Source organism: Mauremys reevesii, linkage group 8 (genome assembly GCF_016161935.1).
Source record: "Mauremys reevesii isolate NIE-2019 linkage group 8, ASM1616193v1, whole genome shotgun sequence".
In the NCBI taxonomy this organism is placed as follows: domain Eukaryota; kingdom Metazoa; phylum Chordata; order Testudines; family Geoemydidae; genus Mauremys; species Mauremys reevesii.
In genome coordinates this window covers 85228990-85255191 of record NC_052630.1, presented here as the reverse complement: position 1 = coordinate 85255191, position 26202 = coordinate 85228990, and the positions used below count along the sequence as shown (strand labels likewise).

Genomic DNA, 26202 nt, shown 5'->3' with positions numbered 1-26202 from the left:
AGACCACCTGGCCAGTGGTTCACTGCATTGCATTCCATCGTGCCTTGGGAAGACTTACCTTCATCGCACCATCCATCGCTGTGCTGTGGAACACTTACCTTGAAGGATCCTGACATCTCCAGTGCCATGCCTTTCCTGGGAGTGTGAGTGTGACCCCCCATGCCCTTCTTTTGAGCTTAGCTATCAGTATAATAAACATGCTGCTTTCTGCCAAACTCTGGTGAGTCATTAGTCCTCCCTAAGCTTACTAGCTGGCCCAATTTCAGGTAACAGAATCATTCATGGCCCAACATGCCCTTTCCTCAACCAGCTTAAGATGGGGCTACTATTTTAACTACTGGGGATCTAGTACTATGCTGACCACGTGGGCAAGCTGTTCACAAACCTGACCCAAAGTTGGGTCATTCCTTTGTTCTTCTACGGAGTCTGCTTCACCAGCCAGCAGGACCACATTGAGAGGCAGCAGTGGGGCCTTACTGCTCTGATTAGGCTTCAGTGAATAGTCATTCGTCCACAAGGATGGTTCTTCTCCTGGGTCTTCATCTTTCCTTGCAGTCTTCTCCTTATGATGTTCTTTCTCAGCCACCGCATACATTTCCTGTCTTTTGGCCTCAGCTGTGTCTCCATCAGGATGTGCCATCCTATCTCTGGGCAATCTCTTAAAAGAAACAAAAACCTTCCAAGTCCTACCACAAGATGACCAAAGAGGCCATGTCTTTGGCCACTCCAGCCTGCATTGTCTAGGTGTGGTTTTGCAGAGTTAGTTTCAACTCTCTCATTGGGTAGGGTTGTATGTCTCCACTGGAAGTAGATCATGCCTCCCTTCCCCCACCCCCAGCTCCCACTCCACCATTACTCAGTCCACTTGTATGGGGACTAGTATTTTCCCTGGGCCCTTTTTCTGAGTCTGGTTATCTGCTGTCCAGGCTTGCCCATAATTACGATCCATGAATGGGCTTGTTGCCAATATGCAAAACAGGCCCTCATAGTAAAAGGCAATTCCATTGTTAATTCACCAAGGCAATAGCTCCTTCAAGTAAGGTTGCTCCACCAGGGCTGGAGCCCTCCTAGTTGACTGAGGGTGGGCTTCTGGGCTCTTCTCATAGCCTTTGTACCTCCCTACACTGAGGTTCTGTGTTCAAGTGCCCCAGACACCTTCAGTTGGGTTCAGGGATCAGTGGTGCATGGGTCCTGGGGGTGCACCAGAACAGCTGTTGGCATATCTGCTTCAGACCCAATGAACATCAGATAGTTCTCTGCCAGGGTGACTGCCTCTGCCAAAAGTTCCAGGAGGATCTGCAAACTGCTTCATGACTAACTTCTCAGCCACCTGAACACCCAGGGAGTCCTCTGGCTGGAGCTACTGCCAGCAATGTTCTTTCAGATCCTGGGCAATGGCTGAGGGCTGTACCCCCTGCCCCAAATGGGAATTTCTTGTGGTGAAACCACTGCCAGTAGGTGTCATGCAAGATGTTCAGGCCCTCTTGGGTGGCTGCCTAGCCTTGGATATAATCCTTGGTGGCCACCACATCAAGGCCCCAGTACGCTGCATGGGCCAGGCCTATCAAGGAGGGGGCAAATAAGGTGGCCCAGCTTTCCATGGGCCATTGGGTCACAGCAGCAACCCTCACAAACATGATATAGAACACCTCTGGGCCATCCATGGGCCCCATTTGTCAGTTTCCACCAGGATGGATGATATCAGGGTGGTATTTGCCTTCCTCTGGTGAGACTCGCTGCTGCCTCAGAGGTTGTAGGAACATTGCCATCTGCTGGATGAGCCATTTCTTTAATCACTTGTTGTTGGGCAGAAAGCTGTTGGAGTTGTTGGTTATTTTGCTGGTTCTTCGGGACCCACTTCAGAAGCTTCTCAAAAATCCATCTCTGCTTCTTTTCTTTGTTGCTTCTTCTCCTTCTCTGGCCTACTTTCAGGCCTGGGATACTATGAGTGCCTGCATTCTCTGCTCAGAGGGCCAGATAGCCCAGCAGTTAGAACATCTGACCACCAGCCCCTTGTCTCTGTTGGGCGACAGTAGAGATATCTGGTTTCCTGACCCCAGGCCAGGAATGTCTGGGTGTGCACTTGGGTCTGGGCCTTTGCCCTTAAGTGGGAAGTCACAGGGGAGACCCAGGTCCTTCCTGTCCACCAGGTCCCAGCCCAGGGCCCTGTGGGAATAACAGTGGTAGGGTCCTCCTGCACAGAGTCTAAATCTGACACCCTGGGCTACTTCCTACCTTGCAGAACCATTAACTATGGTTTGTAACCTATCCTTTAAATCAGCTTCTGTACCCAATGACTGGAAAATAGCTAATGTAACACCAATATTAAAAAGGGCTCCAGAGGTGATCCCGGCAATTACAGACCGGTAAGTCTAATGTCAGAACCAGACAAATTAGTTGAAACAATAGTAAACAATAAAATTGTCAGACACATAGAAGAACATAAATTGTTGGGCAAAAGTCAACATGGTTTCTGTAAAGGGAAATCATGTCTTACTAATCTATTAGAGATCTTGTGAAAGGGTCAAAAAACATGTGGACAAGGGGGATCCAGTGGACATAGTGTACTTAGATTTCCAAAAAGCCTTTGACAAGGTCCCTCACCAAAGGCTGTTACGTAAATTAAGTTATCGTGGGATAAGAGGGAAGATCCTTTCATGGATTGAGAACTGGTTAAAAGACAGAGAACAAAGAGTAGGAATAAATGGTAAATTTTCAGAATGGAGAGGGGTGTTCCCCAAGGGTCAGTTCTAGGACCAATCCTATTCAACTTATTCATAAATGATCTGGAGAAAGAGGTAAAAAGTGAGGTGTCAAAGTTTGCAGATGATACTAAACAGCTCAAGATAGTTAAGGCCAAAGCAGACTGTGAAGAACTTCAAAAAGATCTCACAAACCTAAGTGACTGGGCAACAAAATGGCAAATGAAATGTAATGTGGATAAATGTAAAGTAATGCACATTGGAAGAAATAACCCCAACTATACATACAATATGATGGAGGCTAATTTAGCTACAACTAATCAGAAAAAGATCTTGGAACCATCATGGATAGTTCTCTGAAGATGTCTATGCAGTGGCATTCAAAAAAGCAAACAGGATGTTAGGAATCATTAAAAAGGGGATAGAGAATATCTTATTGCCCTTATATAAATCCATGGTACGCCCACATCTTGAATACTGCATAAAGATGTGGTCTCCTCATCTCAAAAAAGATATACTGGCATTAGAAAAAGTTCAGAAGGTGGGAGATGGATGGCAGGAGAGAGATCGCTTGATCATTACCTGTTAGGTTCACTCCCTCTGGGACACCTGGCATTGGCCACTGTCAGTAGACAGGACACTGGGCTGGATGGACCTTTGGTCTGACCCAATATGGCCATTCTTATGTTCTTACGTGTTCCTTCTGTTTGGGGGCATAGCCCTGTTACTTGCACAGGCTCCACCCTTACCCCCCTTGTGGATACCCAGGACCATACTATAGGTCTCCCACCTCTACCCATCCTTGTGGGTACTCAGGGCATAAGGGACACAATTTTACCCCCCATGGGCTCAATGTTCTACCCCTCTGTGGGCTCAGGGCTAATGCCCATTCCTGGTGGACTCAGGACTCTAGGAGTCTGCACAAAACAAAAGTGAATTAGCAGTTTCAGAGTAAGGTCTGAAGCAAATCTGAGAGGACCTCAGGATTTGGCCCCATTATTTAAAGAGCGTACTTGCCTGCATTACTTATATCATGTTGGATTAACAACTCCCCTTCCTCCACTCTTCCCAATAAAATAAATAAAATAAAATAAATCCCCCTCCCCACACACACACACTTGAGATCTAATTTACTTTCCAGATTTTCTGTTTACTCATTTTTATTTTGTAGTGCATTGCAGTACATTTTATTGAGTTTGAAAAATAAAACAAGTCAGTCAGTTTTGCTGTAATTTCTAGTTAGTTTCATTTTTCTTGTTCTTATTTATTAGCCCAGTGCTGATTTAAAAACACAATACTGTAAGAGATTATTTAAATAAAATAAGATTATTAACATTATAAACTAAATGAAAATATTTCTATTATTGGGCTGTGTAACCATCCCCACACCACTACCTGTTTTTGTTTTTAAAAGAATTAATTTAGGGACCTAAACAAAAGCTGATGGCATCTCCACAAATGACATGTAACAGCAATTTTGAAGCTAAATCAATGCTAGAGTCAGATGTTAGATTCCATAATGTAGAATCTTCACCACTTCTTGAGTCATGATTCCACTTCACTCAGATACTCTGAATAGGTACCAATAAATTATACCATTACAATTAACAAAAACAAACTCTTAGTTAAGTGTAACAGAAAGGGGGGAAACCTATGAATGTTATGAAAAGCTTGTTAGATAGCTATATGGTAAAAAGTGTTCAGAAACAGTGTATTTCCTCTCCAAGGCAGAAAGATTTCCTGTTAGTCATCCTTGTCTGATGAATTTTCAACTTGCTAATGGACTGAGCACAATGTAGAGTTGCACAAGCTGTACATCTACATTAAAAGACATTAATTCTGGAACAGAAGTATATAATTCAGCAGGTTCTGTTGAAAAGGTCTCACATCATTGTATTTCTCACAGAATCTACAAATTCAGGCTTCCCATGTATATTGCATCAGCCTGGATAAATGTGTCAATCCAAAAGCATGATTCCTTGATTTGGTAAAGCTATTTAGCAGAGCAGCAGCTTCTGTAAGAAATGTTTAGACTACTGCATGGGGCAGCACAGCATGGGGAGGAAGTGATCAGCCCTCTGTGGAGAAAGAAGTGGTTCAGAACTATTTAGAAAAGCTGGACAAGCACAAGTCTGTGAGGCCAGATGCACTGCATCTGAGGGTGCTAAAGGTGTTGGCGAATATGATTGCAGAGCCATTGGCCATTATCTTTGAAAACTCATGGTAACTGGGGGAGGTCCAGGATGACTGAAAAAAGGCTAATGTAGTGCCCATCTTTAAAAAAGAGAAGGAGGAGGATCCGGGGAACTACAGGACAGTCAGCCTGAACTCAGTCCCTGGAAAAATCATGGAGCAGGTCCTCAAGGAATCAATTCTGAAGCACTTTGAGGAGAGGAAAGTGATCAGGAACAGTCAGCATGGATTCACCAAGGGCAAGTCATGCCTGACTAACCTAATTGCCTTCTATGATGAGATAGCTGGCTCTGTGGATGAGGGAAAAGCAGTGGATGTGTTATTCCTTGACTTTAGCAAAGCTTTTGATATGGTCTCCCACAGTATTCGTGCCAGCAAGTTAAAGAAGTATGGGCTGGATAAATGGACTATAAGGTGAATAGAAAGCTGGCTAGATCGTCAGGCTCAATGGGTAGTGATCAACGGCTCCATGTCTAGTTGGCAGCCGATATCAAGCGGAGTGCCCCAAAGGTCAGTCCTGGGGCCAGTTTTGTTCAATATTTTCATTAACGATCTGGAGAATGGCATGGACTGCACCCTCAGCAAGTTTGCAGATGACACAAAACTGGGAGGAGTGGTAGATACGCTGGAGAGTAGGGATAGGGTCTAGAGTGACCTAGACTAATTGGAGGATTGAGCCAAAAGAAACTCAGTGAGGTTCAACAAGGACAAGTGCAGAGTCCTGCACTTGGGACGGGTCTGCACTGCTACAGACTAGGGACCGAATGGCTAGGCAGCAGTTCTACAGAAAAGGACCTAGGGGTTACAGTGGATGAGAAGCTGGATATGAGTCAAGACTGTGCCACTGTTGCCAAAAATGCTAACAGCATTTTGGACTGTATAAGTAGGGGCATTGCCAGCAGATCGAGGGACATGATCATTCCCCCCATTCAACATTGGTGAGGCCTCATCTGGAGTACTGTGTCCAGTTTTGGGTCCCACACTACTAGAAGGATATGGTAAAATTGAAAAGAGTCCAGTGGAGGGCAACAAAAATGCTTAGGGAGCTGGAGCACTTGACTTATGAGGAGAGGCTGAGGGAACTGGGATTGTTTAGTCTGCAGAAGAGAAGAATGAGGTGGGATTTGATAGCTGCTTTCAACTACCTGACAGGGGGTTCCAAAGAGGATTGATCTAGACTGTTTTCAGTGGTTCCAGATGACAGAACAAGGAGTAATGGTCTCAAGCTGCAGTGGGGGAAGTTTAGATTGGATATTAGGAAAAACTTTCACTAGGAGGGTGCTGAAGCAGTGGAATGGGTTACCTAGGGAGGTGGTGGAATCTCCTTCCTTAGAGGTTTTTAAGGACAGGCTTATCAAAGCCCTGGCTGGGATAATTTAGTTAGGGATTGTTCCTGCTTTGAGCAGAGGGTTGGACTAGATGACCTCCTGAGGTTCCTTCCAACCCTGATATTCTATGATTCTATGGTAATTTTTTTATTTTTTTAAAACCCTGATGATGTTTATACATTGCGGGTGTGGTTCTGAAGTGATAGTACAAACACAGGGCCTAATCCTGCTTTCATTGAAGTCAACGGGATTTTTGTCATTGATTTAAGTGGGAGCAGAAGCAGGACCTTAAGGACCTTTAGCTGGTTTCACACATTTTATACCAGTCTAGTGGACAAGCGGATGAAAGATCAGAATGAGGACCATGGTACGGAATAAACCAATCAATTTAAAGATAATTTCCCAGGGTTAGTGATGAATCAGTGTTTGAATTACCTTTTTGAGAGCAAAATTCTGCTCTTGACACCCTTGGGTGGGCTTGGGGTGTGTAGCTGCAGCTCAAGCCAGAAGTAGAGATCCCCAGGGACTTTCAGAGGGTTGGGGGCATGTATGCCCAAATGGTTCTTCCACCTTTTCTGTAGAGTACCACAAAAGGGACTCCTCACACCCTCTTCTTCCTGTTATAGAATCTGGCCCTCAGTTAGAATTTCACAATGCTGTAGAATTCAAATTCATTGAATTGCTTATAGGGAACTTTGTGTGCACCCCTGTGCTGTCTCCCAATCAGCAGGATTGTACCTCTTCCATTTGCTCTCTGATGTTCTGATATTGTTAATTGGCAGAGTGCTATCTTCAAGATACATGTATAACTGTCAGTACATAAATGCATGCTCAGCCTCTTGTTCTTCAGATGCAGTCTTATCCGATTTTTCCCTCCCTATATATTGCAGTAATGTGGATCTTGCCAAAAGTAAAAATTATATCAAGGGAGAGATGTCATGTCAGTCAGATCTAACAGTCTGATTTCTAGTTAAATTTCACATATTCAGAGCCTGACGGATTTCCAAAGGGGCAATCATTTTCCTGGGATGGTAAATTGTACAGCATAGAACTAGAGTCTGTTTATTCTTACCAAATCAGCCCCAGTTCTTTCATTGTCTGATAGTAATTTAGAAGTGCATGATAACTGATGTTTGATTCTGACTTTCCAGGCAGTCTTTAATTTGACCCCAAGACATGCCGAGAAGCTGGCAGCCAAAACAGCGAAAATGTCAGTTCTGACTTTGCACACAACTTGGTTAGGGTTTTGAGAAAGACACTTATTGAAGATATAGCATTTAAGGAATGTGAGTGAAAAGATTTTCCTTAGAAATCAAACCACATTTTTTGACTGTCACCAGTAGTGCAGCATGAAAGGTTATAAATGCAATTTGGAATGCATTGTTCTTTGGGGACAATGATAGTTTCACTGTACCTTCGTTGTATAAATTTAAAAGATATGAATCTCTAAAACACCCAGTGCTTATTTAACACTGCTGAAGCCTGTCTTCCTAAATACAAAGTTAATTCACCATTCCCTAGAGTAGATCAAGAACATATCCATTTAATTGATATCAATCCTCCTTTTGCCTGAGCTTCCTTTAAGGTATCTGAGAATAATTCTTTTCTCTTTTCTGAAAGGTATACTTAAGCCTTGTCTATTCTTTACTGATTTAAGTTAAGTTGATATAAGGCACTTTTCAACCAATTAAAAGGTGCCCAGACAGGGGAGTTACAACAATTTAATTAAATTGGTGCAACTTTTGTGCATAGACAAGGCCTTGGTGAACAGTCCTTGTTGAAGGACTTAGTTGACAATAGATAGCCGGTTTCCTCACCATGATCAGAATTATTGATGCAGCTGTAATCTTAATCTCGCTATTAGTCAATCAGGCAGTCTTGACATAGGCACTGACTCCGTGGGTGCTCTGGGGCTTGAGCACCCACAGGGAAAAATTAGCAGGTGCTCTGCACCCACCGGTGGCAGCCAAGCTCTCACCTCCTTCTTCCTTCCCAATGCACTGCATCCCTGCTCTTCCCCCTCCCTCCCAGTGCTTCCTGCTCCCCGCCACCTAACAGCTGTTTGGCAGTGCTTAGGACTTTCTGGGAGGGAGGGGGAGAAGTGGGGAATGCCCAGGGGAGGAGGTGGAGAAGAGACGGGCAGGGGCAGGGACTTGGGGGAAGGTGGTGGAATGGGGGCAGGTTGAGGAGGGTGCAGGGGCAGGGCAGAGGTGGGAGGATCGAGCACCCACAGGGCAGAGGAGACGTCGGTGCCTATGCCTCTAGACACTCTTAATATTGAATAGCAAGTTCCAAATTTGACCAAAAGTTCACATTTTTCAACCAACTCAGCAAATTACCTTGGTAATCTTTTACAGCTATTGGGTTCTCTGTATTAGCCCTGGTCTACACACAGCCCCTGGTTCGAACTAGGGTACGCGAATTCAGCTACGTGAATAAACTGCTGACAATTACCCTACCCCTAGTTCGAACGCTCAGACGCAGCGCGCGGCTGAAGCCGCGCAAGGTCGTCGACTCGCCTCCTCCTCCTGCTGCGGTGGGAGAGGGAGTTTCGACTAGCGCGCGCGAGTCGGACGAATCGTATCGTCAGATCAGAGATAGTTAGTTCGAACTCGAGAGCTCCGAACTTCCGCCGCGTCGACGGCGTGGCGTGGTAAAAGTCTCATATCACTAATCCTTTTCAAGATAGCTGAAATTCTTGCCTTAGCTAAAATCTAGGATCTTCAGTGCTGGCAGGACCAGACACAAGAATCTTCCCAAGGAGTAAGGGAGAACACGAGGAGCGAGATCACTGACACTTACTTAGATATTGAAGCAGTTAAGTTTTCATTAAAAAGTCTCTTGGTTAAATCTCATTAACACATCAGAGTATTTAAATTAGGAGTCAGCTAGTCCAAAAAGTTCTCATGCTGAGGCTGCTATTATTTGAAACTAAAACTTAATTATAAGTCAAACTCATCAGTGTGCCTAGCTTGAAAGTGTATGTTAAGGAAAAGGTCTCTGATTGCTTTTAAGTAACAGTAATAATGAGAACGCATAGAACAGCATTATATGTTTGCAGTGTTGTAGCCCTGTTGGTCCCAGGATATGAGAGAGGCAAGGTGAGTGCGGTATTGTCTTTTATTGGACCAACTTCTGTTGGTGAAAGAGACAAGTTTGAGCCAAGGGAGTTCTTTGAAAGCTTGTCTCTTTCACCAACAGAACTTGGTCCAATAAAAGATATTACCTCATCCACCTTTCATAATGGAATGCTAAACTGTATTATACCATTCAGCCACCAGTTGGCACTGTGTGCAAAAAACATATTTAAATGAACCCCAGCTACAACTGGCAGTGCATTCAAATTATGATGAACTCACTATAAGCAAGCTCCTTAGCCAGGCCATATCTGGTATAGAAGTAGGACATTGTGCCAGGAGCAGGATAAGAACAGAAACAGAAGAAACAAACCAACCAAGGTTGCAGGCTCTGAATGCACCAGAGAACTTCACTTTTGGTAGACCTTCACAATGGATAGACTGGAAGCAATATTTTGAATGGCAAATAAACTACACAAAGAAACTGGAGATATATAGGTCTTTTCTTTAATTTATGCTATAGGAGAAGCAGGGAGAGCCTATCTTTAAAGCCTTTGACTTCACTGAAGACAGTTACAAAGATTACTATTAAAGGATTCTGGCTATGTTTGATGACCACTTATACCTCAGAGAAGTGTGGTTTATGAAAGGGCATGTTTTCACCAGAGAATTCAAGAACCAGGGGAATGTTTTATAAGAGCTCTGCGTGCATTGGCTGAAAACTGATTTTGGGAATGCAAAACATGAAAATCTCAGACAGACTGGTTGTTGGGTTGACAGATAGAAACCTTTCACAGCAGCTACAGTTGAAGAGGGATTTAACCATAGCTATTCAGATAGGGAAGTGGTTTGAGCTGGTGAGACAGCAAAACCAAGACCAACTCAACCTTGAAAAAACAAGAAACTAGCTTAGAAACTGTTAATAGATACTAAGTGCCAAGAGTCATTACCAAAGTGCTAAGAGTCATTACCATAAGCCCCCTGAGGCAAGGAGAAAGAACTCCCAGACTAAGAGGGACAAATTCCAGCCTACATGCACAATGTGTGGAAAAAGTCATATCCCAAGAGATGATGCATGTTCAGCCAGAGGTGCATGGTATAATACATGCATGAAATGTGAACATTTTGCAACTGTTTGCTGCAGCTGTGCCAAAGCAGTCAGGGAGTTGATTCACATGATACAGTCAAGGGCCATTGTTTCTGGAATCTATCACTTGTGACGACAGAGACTGTCTGGAGAGTTAAACTGAATATTCTTGGCAAGACTATTAACTTCAAAATTCACTCAGGAGCTGATGTCACATGACACAGTCATCTCAAAAAGGACTTGTGTCATATGACATCAGTTCTGGGAAGGGCTGAAAGTGATTACATCTGACTCGTCCTGGAGTTATCATCAATTGCATGGGCCAGTTCACCAAACAATTTACAAAGACAAAAGCTATACATTCAGAGTGCATGTGATCAAAGGATCAAGACCAACAGCCTTCTTAACTGCAGTGTGGCAAGCATAATGGGCCTAGTGAGAAATGTGGAAGAATTTGGAGAATCTGATTATATGACTTTTGAAAGGTGATCAATGCGAGATCATATAGTGGACAAACACCTTTACCAGAGAGATCTTGGAAGAGACTAGCTACAAATTTATAGGAATTCAAAGGACATCATTATCTGGTTATCATGAACTATTTTTCCAGGCATATAGAAATAATATACTTGAAAGACATAACGTTGCAATTTTGAGAAGCTGAAGTGCACTTTTGCTCACTTTGATATTCCAGAACAACTAGTGATGGACAATGGACCACAATTCACTGCAGCAGAATTTAAGTAATTTTGAATGAAATATGATTTTGCTCATATTACTACCAGCACTCACCCACAAGCAAATGAAAAGGCTGAGAGAGCTGTACAGACAGCCAAGAAAATCCTACAGCAGGAGGATCCATTCTTTGCTCTTCTGAGTTATAGACCAACACCAACAGCAGCTGCTGGATATAGTCTAGCACAGTTTCTGGTGGGAAGACAACTCAGAACTACTGTTCCAGCTTTGGAAAATAACTTGTTTCCGAAGTGGCCAGACACAAAGAGAATAACCAAATTGGATAACAAGGTTAAAAGAGCTTATGAACATTTTTACAACAGACATCACTCGGTTAGATAACTGCCACATCTAGAACCTGCTGACTGTGTTCATGTCAAATTGGATGGAGAAAAACAGACAGACAACTCCAGTGGTTATAAAGAAAAAAAATTCAGCACCCAGATCATATATTGTTCATTTTCTTTCTTCCTTTTCCTTTATGTCACTTTTCCTGGTGAGGGTCATGGCAGCAGCATAGAGAGTAGGGAAGACCAGACCACCCTTTCCTCTGCAACAGGTTCCAGCCCCTCCTGGGGTATTACCAAGCATTTCCAGGCTAGCCAGGAGATATAATCCCTCCAGCATGTCTTGGGTCAGCCTCGGGGCCTCTTCCCAATGGGACATGCCCGGTAGAGTTCCAAATAAGTCCTTCCAGGGGGCATCCTTATCAGGTGCCTGAACATCAGCTGGCTCCTCTCGATCCAGAGGAGTAGCAGCTCTACTCTGTGGCTCTCCTGAATAACAGAGCTCCTCACCTTGTCTCAGAGAGTAAGCCCAGCCACACTGTGGAGAAACCTCATTTACTTCACTTGTAACCATGATCTCATCCTTTTGGTCATTACCCAAAGTTCATAGGTGAGGATGGGGACATTGATCAACCTGTAAATCAAGGGCTTTGTCTGAGAACTCAGCTCCCAGTTCACCCCCATGGATTGGTACAACACCCGTATAACTGCCACCGCCTTACCAATCCGCCAGTCGATCTCATGCTCCCGCTTACCATCATACCCCTAGATACTTCAATTCTTCCACTAAAAGCAGCTGCTCCTCCCTCACCTGGAGAGAGCAGTCCACTTTCTTCTGGGAGAGGACTATGACGTCACTACCCACAAAGTGAAGGGTGAGGGTCAGGTGCGATGCCAGAATGGCAGCAGGAGGTATGGACCACAACAGACTGGCCCTCCACAATGGAAACTGGTTCTAGATCATATGTGATCAAGACAGACAGTGGAGAGTTCAACAGAAACTGTCCACATCTACAGTTTTTTCCTCAGAAAGAACCATCAACAGAGCAAACTCTACAGATGGGAGATGCAGAACAAGATGACTCAAGGATTCCAAACCAGCCAGCCATTTGTTGCAACTAATGGAAAGCCAGATTAGCAAGTTGCTTTGCATTCAGGTGGTATAATTAAAAACAAAAGTACAATTCAGAGGTTCTTAACAGACATATGTACTGAACTTCAAAGAGAGTGTGATAGTGTAAATATTATAAATGGTTAGGAATGTAGAACTTAAATGGAGAGAGATAATGGAATGCTAAGCTGTATTATACTGCACAGCCACTAGGTGACAGTGTGTGTAAAATACCTTACAGTAGAACCTCAGAGTTAGGAGCACCAGAGTAACAAACTGACCAATCAACCACACATTTCATTTGGAACCGGAAGTATGCAATCAGGCAGCAGCGGAGGGGGAAAAAAAGGAGAAAAAAAGAGAGAGAGAAACAGTACAGTACTGTGTTAAATGTAAATTACTAAAAAATGAAGGGAAAGCACCATTTTTCTTCTGCATAGTAAAGTTTCAAAGCTATGTTAAGTCAAAGCTCAGTTGTAAACTTTTGGAAGAACAACCATAACATTTTGTTCAGAGTTATGAACAACCTCCATTCCCAAGGGGTTCATAACTCTGAGGTTCTATTGTATTTAAATTAACCTCAGCCATACCTGGCAGAGCATGCAAGGACCTTATGATGAACACATCTGGTGTGTATAAGCAAGTAGCCAATCCATATCTGGTACAGAACTACATGACACCTTGTCCTGCTAGTGTCTCAAACTTACTAAAACTATGCCTTCTGTGCTGAAAGTCATCACACATTAGTTAACAAAATAAAATCAATCAGCATAGTTTAAATTATTTGCAAAACTCTGACTGCTGCTTCCTACAGCGCAAAGATTATTTTTTATCTCTAGTCCATTGGCTCCATTGTTCATTAGCCATTGTCTATAATAGTGAACTATACGATATCTAAAGAGTTCTTAAATAGACTTAACAATACTGATAGAATTATTCCTATAACAACCTATTTTATTCTGTATTTCATCTTTTTAGGACAAAGGAAGTTCCCATTTTTACCCTTTTCAAAGAAGAGTGGTAAGCTACAAACTTTACTTTTTCAAGCTTTTGTAAGTAAACAAAAGCAAATGGCTTCTGGAGTGCCAAGTTGTGTTTACACATCTGGGATTTAACTAGTGCTTCTGAAATGGTGCTAAACACAAATTGTCCTTGTATTTAAACAATGTTTAGGACTAGTTTGGCTGCAACTGTTATTGTCAGTAACGAATATTTTTCCATGTGAGGGAAATATGCCTGCAGGCTGCATGTAAGACATCCATGGCCAATAAAAAATGATTACTGAGCCAGGTCAGTAGAAGTTGGAGCAGGTAGAATTTCTCTCTCTGATGCAGGTCAAACAAACAGATAATGATTCCACAAAGAATTTCAAAACATTGAAGCTGGGTTGTGGGGGAGAGGAAAGGAATTCAAAATGGACCTATTTTTCATGAAAAATGTCAATATTTTTAATTTAAATGATCACAAATTATATTTATTTTGTTTTTGAAGTCATTATTGTAATTTTCCTTTTATTGAAACCCAGGGTTTTAGTAAATGAAAAAATTCAAGTGATTTTGATCATAATGTGAGATTATTTCAAGAAAAAAATTAAAATTTTCAATCATGTCAACAATTTTTCTCATAAAGATTAATTATTGAGAAAAGACAACTGTTAATTGTACAAGATTTCATAAAAATATTTACCAGATCTAATAAGAATTAGGTCCCTCTACCTTAGAAATATTTGAATAGATTTAATTCAGTAAATTACCTGAGTAAAGCATGCTAGCATAAACCCCACTTTGCACTAGAGCAGCTTGCACCAATGCAAGTAGCCACATCAATGTGCTCTATGTGATTTAAATTGCATGGTGTCTCTTTCTGGGTTACATTTTGGTGTTTCTTTTACTGTACCTGTTACAGTTTGTTATTCCAAGTGAATAACTGTAGATTTAGTAACCTCTAGCAACATCTCATGGGACCACTGTCCCAGGCAGTCTTCTGCTCCACTGTCCAGTCTGTACCACTTCCCCAGTGGCTGGTGTGGGAACTCAGGCCCAACCTCTAATCCTGGTTCCAGCTCAGGGACCCTCAAATCAGCATCCAAGATCTGCAACATCCCACCTTGCTGTCATTTCCCTGAACCTTTTCCTATTCTGCCTCTCCCAGGCTTCTGCTCCACCATCCTTCTAGATAAACCATTCCTTCAGGACCAGATCCCTGAGGTCTCTACTTTTCCCAGGCACCCTCACTCTCTAACATCCAGAGAATAGCTGCAAGCTCCCTCACTATAGCCCTGTTCTGCTGCCAGCTTCCTAGCTTTATACTAGCCCTGCCTACTCCTTCTCAGCTGGGCTCCATCATCATTCAGGGCTTACTTAGGCCATCTAATTCCCCTCAACTGTGGCCTATTCATTTAGTTGACCCCTTCTCATCCTCATTAACTCTTTTTAAGCTAGTATGGGATGAACACCCCATCACACTCAAGTATTTAAGGATGAAGTGTCTGATGACACACATCTCAATCCCTCGAATATACATGAAGGTGTCAACTGTTCTAGGAATGAGTAAATAGAGCTTTTTTCCAACTTCCCCCATACAGTTCCAGATGCCCATTGCATTCAAATACATCATGTTAAAAGTGGAAGTAGCATATTTGTCAACACCGCCTCTGGAAACGAAAAGAGGTGACATGTTGGTTTTCCCTACACAGTAGCAATGCTGTAGCATTGTATTTCCAAATTCTCTTACACAGCATCATGGTGGGAATATGGTTGTCCCAGACCCAGTAGCTAGAGATTTCCTTTGGAAACACCCCAATATCACACAAGGTGAGGATCTTTTTTACCAGGGAGGTGGAACCAAGATATATCCACTCTGCAAGGTGTGTTGGAAGCAGGCTTTAACACCTGTCCCCATTTTGAATGTGATATTGTAAGGAAAATTAAGCTTTTCGGATTGGATGCCTTGCAAAGGACCCTGTACCAGTTGCTAAATTAATTCTCTAACTTCATGACTAGACATGATTAGTGAGGGACCAGACAACATTTAGCACTTTCTGATATGGTAAGTCACAGTCCTTGAAAAGGAACCAGTGACCTGCAGCATTTGATAGTCCTAAGAAGTGTATCTAGGCTGCCTTGACCCAATAGCAAACATTGCCCATGAACACAACCCTTCCTCACCTTGGCACTCACCCAATCTGGAAATCTTATTCTAAAGAGTCCCGCGGGCTTGACTGGGATCATCGATGACATAGAGGAGGGGAAGAACTGGGAGATCTAACTGGAACTGAGGTAGTTACTCACTAGTAAGTGCACATGGACTTCACCACCATGTCTACAGGTACCTGCCCTTGCAGCCTCCCTCTCCCTATCTTCTTCAGTACCACAGGCACCTATTCACAAACACGTTCATACGCTGGCTCATCCACAGACACACACAGGCACACACACTCACAGCCCTTCCTCCATTCTCAACCGTCCACTCACACGCAGATGGCTCGGATATATTTTCTGATGACGGCAATAACTAAGCGATGATTTCCCACTTGTCGGGAGCATTTCGGGATGCCACCGGAGGCCCCCGGTAACAGCAGTGTCCCAGCTACACACGTGTGTCATTAACTGCACTGAGTACTACGGCCAGAGGTCGGAAGCTCAGCTGGTGCCCGTGCTGTGTGTCCTGGACTTGGGTTGCAATCTGCACTGGCTGCAGCATTGCAGCCTATGAAACTTTCCTGACGCCTGTGGTCTGCTGGAAACGCTTTGGATCCAGCGGACCCTGTGCCCCTCCTCCCCCCGCCTGCAGAGTACGTGCCCTGGCAGATCCGTGCAGCAGGGGCTAGGGGGATCTCCTCTGGCACGTACAGGTTAACCCCGCTGTAAGGTGGCCGCGTTTGGCTGCCTGGCGGTGCCCGGAAGCCCTGAAAGGGGCCGTGCCGCGTGCGCTATGCAGCCCGCAGGAGGGGGTGTGCGCTGCTCAGCCACCCACTCACCCCGCCAGCCTGAGCTGTGCAGCGCGCCTGGCTCCCGCGGCACACGGCTGGGCGGCCGCAGCGGTGCTCCGGGGAGCCGGGGAAGGGGCTGGCTCTGCCTCCTCTCGCTCATCTCTGCGCTCCGGAGCGGCCAGCCAGTGGCCTGAGCCGGCGCCGCGCTGCAGCCCTCGGCTCTTGCAGTGGAGACGGGAGAGAGGAGGCGCCCCGGGGCCGGCGGAGGAGCAGCAGCCGAGGAGCCGTCGCCCCGCTCCCCGGCAGCCGGCGGCATGAACCCCTGCGATGCCAAGGAGTACCTGGCCCGGAGGGAGATCCCGCAGCTCTTCGAGGTAAGGGCGGAGCCCAGTCACCGCCCGCGGAGCGAGCCCGGCCAGGGGACGGATTCCCCGGGGCGAACCTGCCTGACTCTGCCGGGTCCAGCCCGGGGCGCCCAGAGCCTGACTGACCCCGGAGCCGCCAGCTCCCTTCCTGCGCCTTGGGCCGGACCCCAGCGCGGGAAGTGGGGACTGAGCCAGCCAAGTGCGGGGGGCAGGAGAGAGGGGGCCACGGCGTGCCCGGAGGGGGGACAGGATGGGTAGGAGGGAGGGAGGGAGGGGGCCAAGGGGTGCCCGGAGTGTGGCGGGGGGCAGGAGAAGGGGGCCAAGGGGCCCCCGGATGGAGGGAAGCGTGGGGAGACTCCGGGGGGGCCCAGAGTGGGGGGGATGAGCAGGAGAGAGGTGGGCCAAGGTGTGCCCGGAGTGGGGGGGGGGGGTATGAGCAGGAGAGAGGGGACGAGCAGGAGAGAGGGGACCAAGGGGTGAAAGGCCGGCGGGGTCCTAGGCTGGGCGGGAGCAGAAGGCTGGAGCCCGCTCCGCGTCCCAGAGCCAGGAGAGACTGACAGGGACGGAGCGCGCTCGGGTAGCCCGAGGGGCCGGGAAGGCATCTGGGCTCCGCTTCCGCGGCCAGCTCCGCGCCGCGCCGCCCGACCCTGTTCCTCAGCTGGAGAAGGGCCTGGTGTGGCGTTCCCGTGCCCGCCCAGTCAGCTACGGGCCAGGGGCCGCCCGGCAGGTGACCCCGCTGCAAACACGGGCTTTCTGGCTCCTCGGACCGGGCTGGGTTTGCCTCATGCAGCACAGAAACATTCCCCCGCCCTTCCGCTCAGGGCTCGGGTCCCAGCCTGGCCGGCAGCCGCCCCTGGGTGGGCTGGGACTGGGAACGCGGAGCGATCGGGAACTAGGGAACAGGAGAGTGTCAGTCACATATTCCACGTAACTCCAGGGCGCTGTGTCAGCCTTGGATGGAAGGCGTAATGTGCATGCTATTATTATCTCTTCCGTGATCATTTTGTCCTTCAGCCAACAGTAGAAAACGTCGTGTGTGACCAAACCCTTTTTTTAAAATTAGGTTAGGTTAAAAAAAACATCCCACTTAGATAAAACCCATATGCCCAATGAGTTCCTATATGAAAATGAAATGATTGTCTAGGAACTCAGGCATAAATGATCATTCATTTTTGAAGAGCTCTGTTCACGGACTGATCGATAACCCAGACTATTTAATGAGAGTTTGTTAAACATAAAATTGTTGAAGTGGTTTAGTGCAAGCTACCTGGTGTATCTGTTCATAAACAGTAATTTGCTTTTTCCAGTACAATGTGGATTTTTCCACCGAGTAAACCATCTCCTGTCTGATCTGTATGAAATTATTATTTTTAGGCTATTTGAAACAAGATTTTCCCTATGAATGACTGAAAAGACATATATAGGGCAAAGGCTATGTTTATGTTTTATTCATAAATTTTAAAAAATAAATGGTTTAATTATGGATACAGGCAATTGTGCATCTAGAGAGGTGCAAGACTCTGGTATGACAAAGGTATGCATTCTTCCACAGAAATTTGTATAGTTGCAATGCTCAGTTATTTGATTATACAAACTCATTGTTTGTACTCATGCAAACAAATTACTTACGATATTATAAATGCAAATGCATATAAAAGCAACATTGAAATAACTATATAAACTGTAGCTATTGAAATAACACTGGAGAAATATTGAAATGTGAATGTAAGATATTTCATGTATTATACTAATTTCAACTATAGCACCCAATTTTATGCACGTGAATCAGGGAAAGCTGAAAAATGCAATGGAAAGGACTACGTCCTAAAGCATATGTTAAAAGCTAAGAGTAGGAATTTCTATATTGGAACTGATGGTCCATCTTTCACTAACAAATCCTATCCTTTCACTAACAAACAACAATCCTGTCTGCTCCAAAGGTGGTTATAACATCCCACCCTACCCTACATAGACATTTATCCTGCACCAGTTAGTGCATACTACAATTAATACTACACAATGGACATTTTCTAAATGACTGTAGCAGGTGATCAGTTCAGCTTCTTATACCACATTCATTAACATGATGTTTGAACATCTGTCAGGGCTTTTAAGACTGTCTAGTTTTTATTATAGTGTTGTCTCTCAAACATTAATATGAGCAAAATGCTTGTCATCATATTGGTTGTTCAGAAAATTATACATTTTTATTAAACTAACAAGTAAACTAGAAAACATAAGCTTTGGGGCTTATCTAGCTAATACAAGAAACACTATATATGTTTGCCAAGTCAGAGATGTAGTTCTAAGAAAGATTAAAGAAAACCTGTTACTATTTTCTGCTTTCATTCCGTTTGTAAACAGGTAAATAAAGACATACCAAGGAGCCTTATATTCTAAGTCATATTGGTGACCTCAGTAGGCCCCAGTCCTATATTAGTTGCATGTCCCAAACATCGACTTGAACTAGAGGTTTTGGGGGTGCAATGAATGTAGAAATGGGTGCAACAAAATTAAATTCAAAATACAAGCTAGTGTTTATTTTCATAACCTTGGAACTATAACTTATTTTTGGATGTTATGTTTCAGAGTCTGTTGAATGGATTAGTGTGTTACAAACCTGATGACCCAATAGAATATTTGGAAGGCTGTTTACAAAAAGTGAAGGAACTGGGAGGGTCAGAAAAAGTGAAATGGGACACATTTGTTAGTCAAGAAAAGAGGACATTACCCCCGCTCAATGGAGGACAATCAAGAAGATCCTTTTTCAGGAATGGTAATGTATATCCTAGAGCTGAATATTTTGTGTATCAGTGTAATAGGCAGTTTCAGATCCACGATTTAAAAAATGTATACTTACACAAGTTATCTTGTACTGCTATGACAAATTAGATGTTACACGTCTTTGGGGGAAAAGATGAAGAAATACAGACATATATACGCCAAAATATTTTAAACAAATGTGCAAGTAATTAATGACCAGTTAAACCTGAAATGGTAATTTATTTAATTATTTTTAAACTACTTTCAAGAGAGGTTGTTTGTTGTTTTTTTGGTTTGTAATAGTGGGTGGATTGTTTTGTTTTCTCATAATGGTTGTTATGTAGGGGGAAAACTGATCAAAATTATGCCTCCTATGATGAAGTAGTTCGATGCAGAGAGGGAAGAAGTGTGTTGTCAAAGCCATGGGTCCTGGAGGCATTATGCCTCAACTGATGTCTGGGGAAGTGCTTGGGGATGCAACCCTTGCCAATACATTTGCAAAGGTGCATCCTGGTGCTTGACACATAGGAAATGCAGCTCTGCTGATGCACACACATGTTCTTTCCCTGGCTGGTAGCACTCTTGACCATGCCATAAATGACCACCATAATTCTGCAGCTAAACGATGAATTTTTGTTGTGTGGATACGCTGCATTGTGGGAGAGTAACACATCTACGTACAGACATAATCCAGCCTCAGATCTTTACAGTATTTGGGCCAGATCTTTAATTGGTCCTCATGAGCCACACATTCATTGACTTCGGTGGACCTACACTGCTTTACACCAACTGAAATTTTGTCCCTTTGTATTCTAAGAAGTTATTAGAGCTGTACATTAATTTACTAACTATAATGTATATGAAGAAATTATTTAGAACTGGTGTTTCTCAGTACATCTAAATCTGTCATACTAACATATGAATAGCATGTATTGATAACATTAATGATCAGTAATTTAGTTCCTTTTCAAGTTGCCATAGTTATTCCTCCTATCCAATATCTGTATGCAACATAAAAGGAGTTTCACTCACAAAATCATGGATCCCAGGGGATCTACAGGAGATGAGGAGGGCCATCTGCTCAGAGGCTTGTGCCTTCCTGCTGTCCATGAGGGCAGATTTTCATTGAAGAATAAAAGTACTTTACCATAAATGCAAGTTTGTAAATTTCAAAAGACACTAAAGATATTTTATAAACTAAGAACTAGCTGTTTGAAATTGAATAAACCCGCTGAGTGAAGAGACTCAATATCCAATACTTCTAGTAAGTAAAATGGCATTTGAGATATTGAAGAAATTTTTACCACTATATTTCTTAATATAACAACACTAGTCTTTTGTGTCAACCTCATTTAATAAAAAAATGCAAGTAATGTTGACTTTGCTATTTATTTCCACTATTTCCCATTTATTTTATTGTTTTGCAGTGATGCCTGACAATCCTAACTTTCCTTATCGACGATATGACCGACTCCCTCCAATCCACCAGTTCTCCATAGAAAGTGACACAGATCTTTCTGAAACTGCTGAGCTAATTGAGGAATATGATGTATTTGATCCTACAAGACCTCGACCAAAAATCATCCTTGTCTTAGGTAGGAAGGCAAAGTGAGGGTCAGTTGTTTGACAAGCCTGTATTATTATTCTCTCTGGATTGATATTTATAATGTAAATGAATCAGATGCCTACAGTGTTTAAATGAAAACTTTCTACTTAGGTTAGGGAAAGAATATGGTCCAAGTGCAGACTATGTCTCAGGTTTGGTTGCCAGATAAGAAAGTATAGTTGTCCACAGAAAAGGAAACACCTGTAAAATTAGATAAGCTATATCCCTGGTGTCATGTGACCTGTGCTTAAAACTCCTCGATGCATTTCCTGCCTGAGTGAAAGCACGCCTCTTCAGCACACTGCTTTGATAAATTCATCTCTAGCTACACTCAGCCAGTTGTTTCTGATATGCTCATCAGTAAGAATGAACTACTTAATTACACACTTTTCATAAAATTCATCATTGCTTGTTGCTTAGTGGCATTTGCAAGCAAACTAATAATTTTCAACCTCAGGTAAGATATGTTAATCACTCAGTATACCTATAATTTAAATTCAGGTCAATAGTTTGTCCAGTGGACATGAAGCATTTGCATTTCACTTGTCTGGATTAGGTTTTTTGTTGTCTGGGTGTTATATTTCCATATGCCAAGAGGGCCTGATTTCCAAATGCCATATCAGGGCCTGATTCTCCAATGCTTTGCACCATATCTAGTCATTTATACCTGTGCAAAATGAGTGTAAATTGCTGCCAAATCAGACTTCTCCTCTCACTTACTCTGGTGGTAGTGTTTTGTGCCCATTTTGCACTTACTTTGCATATGTGTAAATGACTACACAAGGTGCAAAGCAGTCAAGAATCAGATTCTGAATCTAAAAGGACTTATATTAAAGGGAACAAATGCAATCTCCATGAGAGAGGATAATGTGTGTGTCTCCTCTATGATATACAGCAGAAGCGCTGAGAACAAAATGTCTGCTGAACTCTGCACACAGGGAGAGTTCTTAGAAATGTGAAGAGCAATACACATAAAACAAAAAAGCATCACATTTTCATAGCTACTGGTGTATACCCTCATAGGGCTGCTAGACAATAGTGTTTTCCTCAGCCTGTTGCTCTTACATTCTAATGCAGAAATCAAAACATGGGAAAATTCCAGAGCCTTCATATTCTTTGAGCTCTGTGACCTTCAGCAGATGGAGAAGAAACACAAATGCCTTTTAATTTTTCTTATTTTAACAAATAGATGGCCGTCCTTTTCATAAGGGAGCAAATCCAGGCCTCTCTACTCTGCGGCCATGGAAGGCCCTCATGCAGTGGAATCAATGTGGTTCCATTGCACAAGTAAAGTGGGTAAAGACTGGATGTAGGTGAAATGCTCAGTACGCGTGCACTCCTGGAACAGGGTGGAGTTCTACTCAGTGCGTGCTTCTTGCCTGACGGCATGTAAGGAGTAGGGGATGGTGCTATGAAGATCTTTCTGTTTCCCATCTAAAGGGGAACTATGTAAGCAGTCCACAAAAGCTACTTCAGCCATTGGGCTGACTTGCCCCCATTGAATGGCTCTGCAGCTTAGCAGGAAAAGAATCCTCTGTTGGAAACTCTGTCGCATGTGGCGTATAACAGCTACTTTCAAATTCTTTACATTATCCAAAAAATAGCGACCAAATTCAACTTCCTCCCTCTTTGTAAACACACTTGTCAACATAAGACATACCAAGAAACATCAAATCTGCAAAAGAGGAAAATGGATAATTATTTGACATGGGAAATAATTTTATACTTGTCCTCCTCACTTTATTCTCTGAACTTTTCCTCATTGTTTCATAAATCAGTTTGGTATAAAGGTAATTTTCTGACTGATAAAAACTTACTTCAGATATGAGAAGGTTGTGAACCTTTGATACCCAATAATTTGTGGCTTAATTATTTTTTGGGCACAAAACTAAGATGAAAGCATAGAAATACAGGACTGTGTGCACTTCCTTTTGACTATGTGTTTCATGGCAAAGGAAAGTTTTCCCTGAAAATAAGAGTGAAACCCTCCTCTGTTCAGCAGGCTGTGTGGTTTCTTTCAGCTCTTTTGAAAATTTAGGAGTAAAGATTGAGATTTTTCAAGTATTCGTAAAGGGGATATTAATGGGTGATCTTTTTCCTAGTTCTTCACATCAAATATCCTGTGCAGTTCTGATAGAATAAGGCAAACTTTTTCCTCCATTGCCAAATTTTCTATAACAGACAAAATTATCTAATATTTATTCTGCCTGTTAATTATTGCTCTATTGCAGTTAGGTGATTTCAGGAAGATTTTGAATCTCCAGGTTGAAGGATAGGGAACAGAATTGACTGTCCCTCTTTGGCAACTCTGTTCAACCTTTAAACCTTGTAAAGTGTTTTGACTCCCAGTTGATAGGTGCTTTATAAATAGATAGCCTGTTGCCAGTAAATAAAGCCTTGCAAATTCATAATACTATATTTAAAATTACTTGATAATTACCCATTGCAATATATATAGGGCTACATTCTGCCATCCTTATTCTCACTCAGTAGTATCTCACTCCACCAATGGTCTCATTGACTTCAATGGCAGAATCCGGCCCTTCAAAACTGGCCACAACTATCTAACCCTAAGTCACACTATTTTGTAGCACATATGGAGAAATATCCTAGGGTGTAATCTTTCCCACAGATATTTGTTAATTATATAAATCCTTAAGAAAGGTTTATGGGACTAATATAGGTAATATAAGGAAGAGGTATGTTGTTCCTTGTAACCAGTTCATGTTATATTATCTCAATTATTAGTACAGTAACTCCTCACTTAACGTTGTAGTTATGTTCCTGAAAAATGCAACTTTAAATGAAACGATGTTAAGCAAATCTAATTTCCCCATAAGAATGAATGTAAATGGGGGGGTTAGGTTCCAGGGAAAATTTTTTTTGCCCTATAGTACAGTACAGTGCTATAGTTGGGACGTGCCCCCACCTTACCCCACACAGGCACAGCCCACTGGCACTGGAGACAATGAGGCAGGCAAGGAGGCTGAAGGTGCTGAAGGCTAAGAGAAGCACGTTGCGCAGCAGCAGCGGCAGCTTCCCCTACTTTGCAAGCAATCAGCTGGCTTGCAGCGTTCAGAAGGCAGGAGGGAGGAGAAAGGAGCAAGGACTCAGCGCGCAGGCTCCCCCTCCCTCCCCTGCCTCCTGCCCACAGCAATCAGCTGGCTTGCGGCATTCAGGAGGCAGGGGAGGGAGGGGGAGCCTGCGTGCCAAGTCCTCGCTCCTCCCCCCTCCCTCCTGAATGCTGCAAGCCAGCTGACTGTCGCGGGCAGGAAGCGAGGGGAAGAGGGGGAAGGGGCTGATTCATGGAGTCTGCCGGCAGGTGGGAGGCGCTGTGAGGGGGGCATAGGGGAGCTGATGGGGGGCTGCCAGCTGTGGACAAAGCAGGCAGCCAAACGATGTTATAGCAAAGCATTGCACAATTTTAAATGGAGCATGTTCTGTAATTGAGCAGGGATGTAAGATCGAAACAACATTAAGCGAGAGGACATTGAGTGGGGAGTTACTATATTTGCTTCCACTGTATTACTTTATTTTTAAAAGTACACAGAAGGATAAAACTAATTCTGAATGGTTCTTAAATTCTTGGGGTACCTGAAGTGTGTATGCTTTGACAGAAATCATTACACGTACCAATTCTCTTATACCTTCTCCACTCATTTAACATTTTAAAGTATGTTAATTTTACAAACTCCAGAATTTTCTGCAGACATAGGAACAGACATTGATACTCCTATCCCATGAGTAGTTCCATTGACTTAAGTGGGACCACCTGTAGACTAAGGTACATTTTTAATGTGAATAAGGTCATCAGAATATCTGTCCCTCCATTTGGATTCTGTTAGTAATAGCTTTCCTTAACCGAAATGCAGAAGAGGGCTTGATACTCTTCTTCCTTACACTAGTATAAACCAGGAAAAGTTCCACTAAAGAGGTTAGTAAAGGGAGGTAAGTGAATGGAGAATTGGGGCCAGAAAGAACAAGCTCATCTGTTTTTTTGACTCATGCAGATATTTTATTTTAGATTGTTAACTTTAGGTTCAGTCCCGCAATAGATCCACTTCCACTGTTTGATGAGAGTGCTAACCATGAAACAACTGTAGGATTTGATTTGATAGTACATTGGGAAATTGGTGCTGATGACAGAGATGTCATAGTGAATTTGACATTCCAAATGAAAGCACAATTTTTTGCTTATCTTTACAATAGGTGGCCCAGGAAGTGGGAAGGGAACCCAAAGTTTGAAAATAGCAGAACGTTACGGATTTGAATATATATCAGTTGGTGAATTGTTAAGGAAGAAGATCCACAATACGAGCAGCAATAGAAAATGGAGTCTAATTGCTAAAATAATTACTACGGGCGAACTGGCCCCTCAGGTACAACTCACCTAAGAAATACCCTCTCTTTGGTATTTATTCTGTAAAGATTTTTACATGCTGTGTTAATGTGCATCACCAAAAAACTTTTAAAACTATTTCTCTCCATGAAAGGAAACAACCATAACTGAGATAAAGCAGAGATTAATGCAGATTCCTGATGAAGAAGGTATAGTTATTGATGGATTTCCAAGAGATGTTGCACAGGCACTCTCCTTTGAGGACCAAGTAAGAGACTGTCTTTATTCTTAAGAAAACTTATGTGTCTCATATCATTGTTAAGCTTCTTGAAATTAATGAGCAGATTCTCAGCATTGTTCTTTAAATCTTTTCAAATACATAATTACAGTTGACAAAAGGTCACTTTCTTGGCATATACTTGAGAGTATGAAGACAGAAAATTCTGTAAAAAGACAGAATGTGATAGTGGAACCAAATATGACTAACCTCCTGCTGATGTAAAGAAAATCCTCGCAAGTTCAAGCTAAAAATCTAACAATTTTCATACATTAATCATTTAGGAAGGGAAACAAGTTATCCTTTAATATTTAATTGTACAATTTAAATGTTCATTAAGAGAAACACATTGCAATCAATTAATTCCTTCACAATCAAGGAGGAATGGTCTCAAGGTTATT

At 43.1% G+C, this 26202-nt stretch overlaps 1 protein-coding gene across 2 annotated transcripts in view; it reads left to right on the top strand.

The window, feature by feature from the left end:
- Positions 1–16319: 16319 nt before the first annotated feature.
- The window catches only part of AK5 (adenylate kinase 5), a 132919-nt gene continuing 123036 nt past the window's right edge, over positions 16320–26202 (top strand). For both annotated transcript variants that reach the window (XR_005583957.1, XM_039486021.1), the window contains exons 1-5: positions 16320–16825; positions 19406–19592; positions 21007–21174; positions 25395–25564; positions 25679–25792. Coding sequence is in view for 1 of the 2 variants with exons in the window: in XM_039486021.1 (XP_039341955.1) it covers positions 16766–16825; positions 19406–19592; positions 21007–21174; positions 25395–25564; positions 25679–25792 (699 nt within the window). In the remaining variant the exon portion in view is untranslated. The remainder of the gene's footprint in view (positions 16826–19405; positions 19593–21006; positions 21175–25394; positions 25565–25678; positions 25793–26202) is intronic.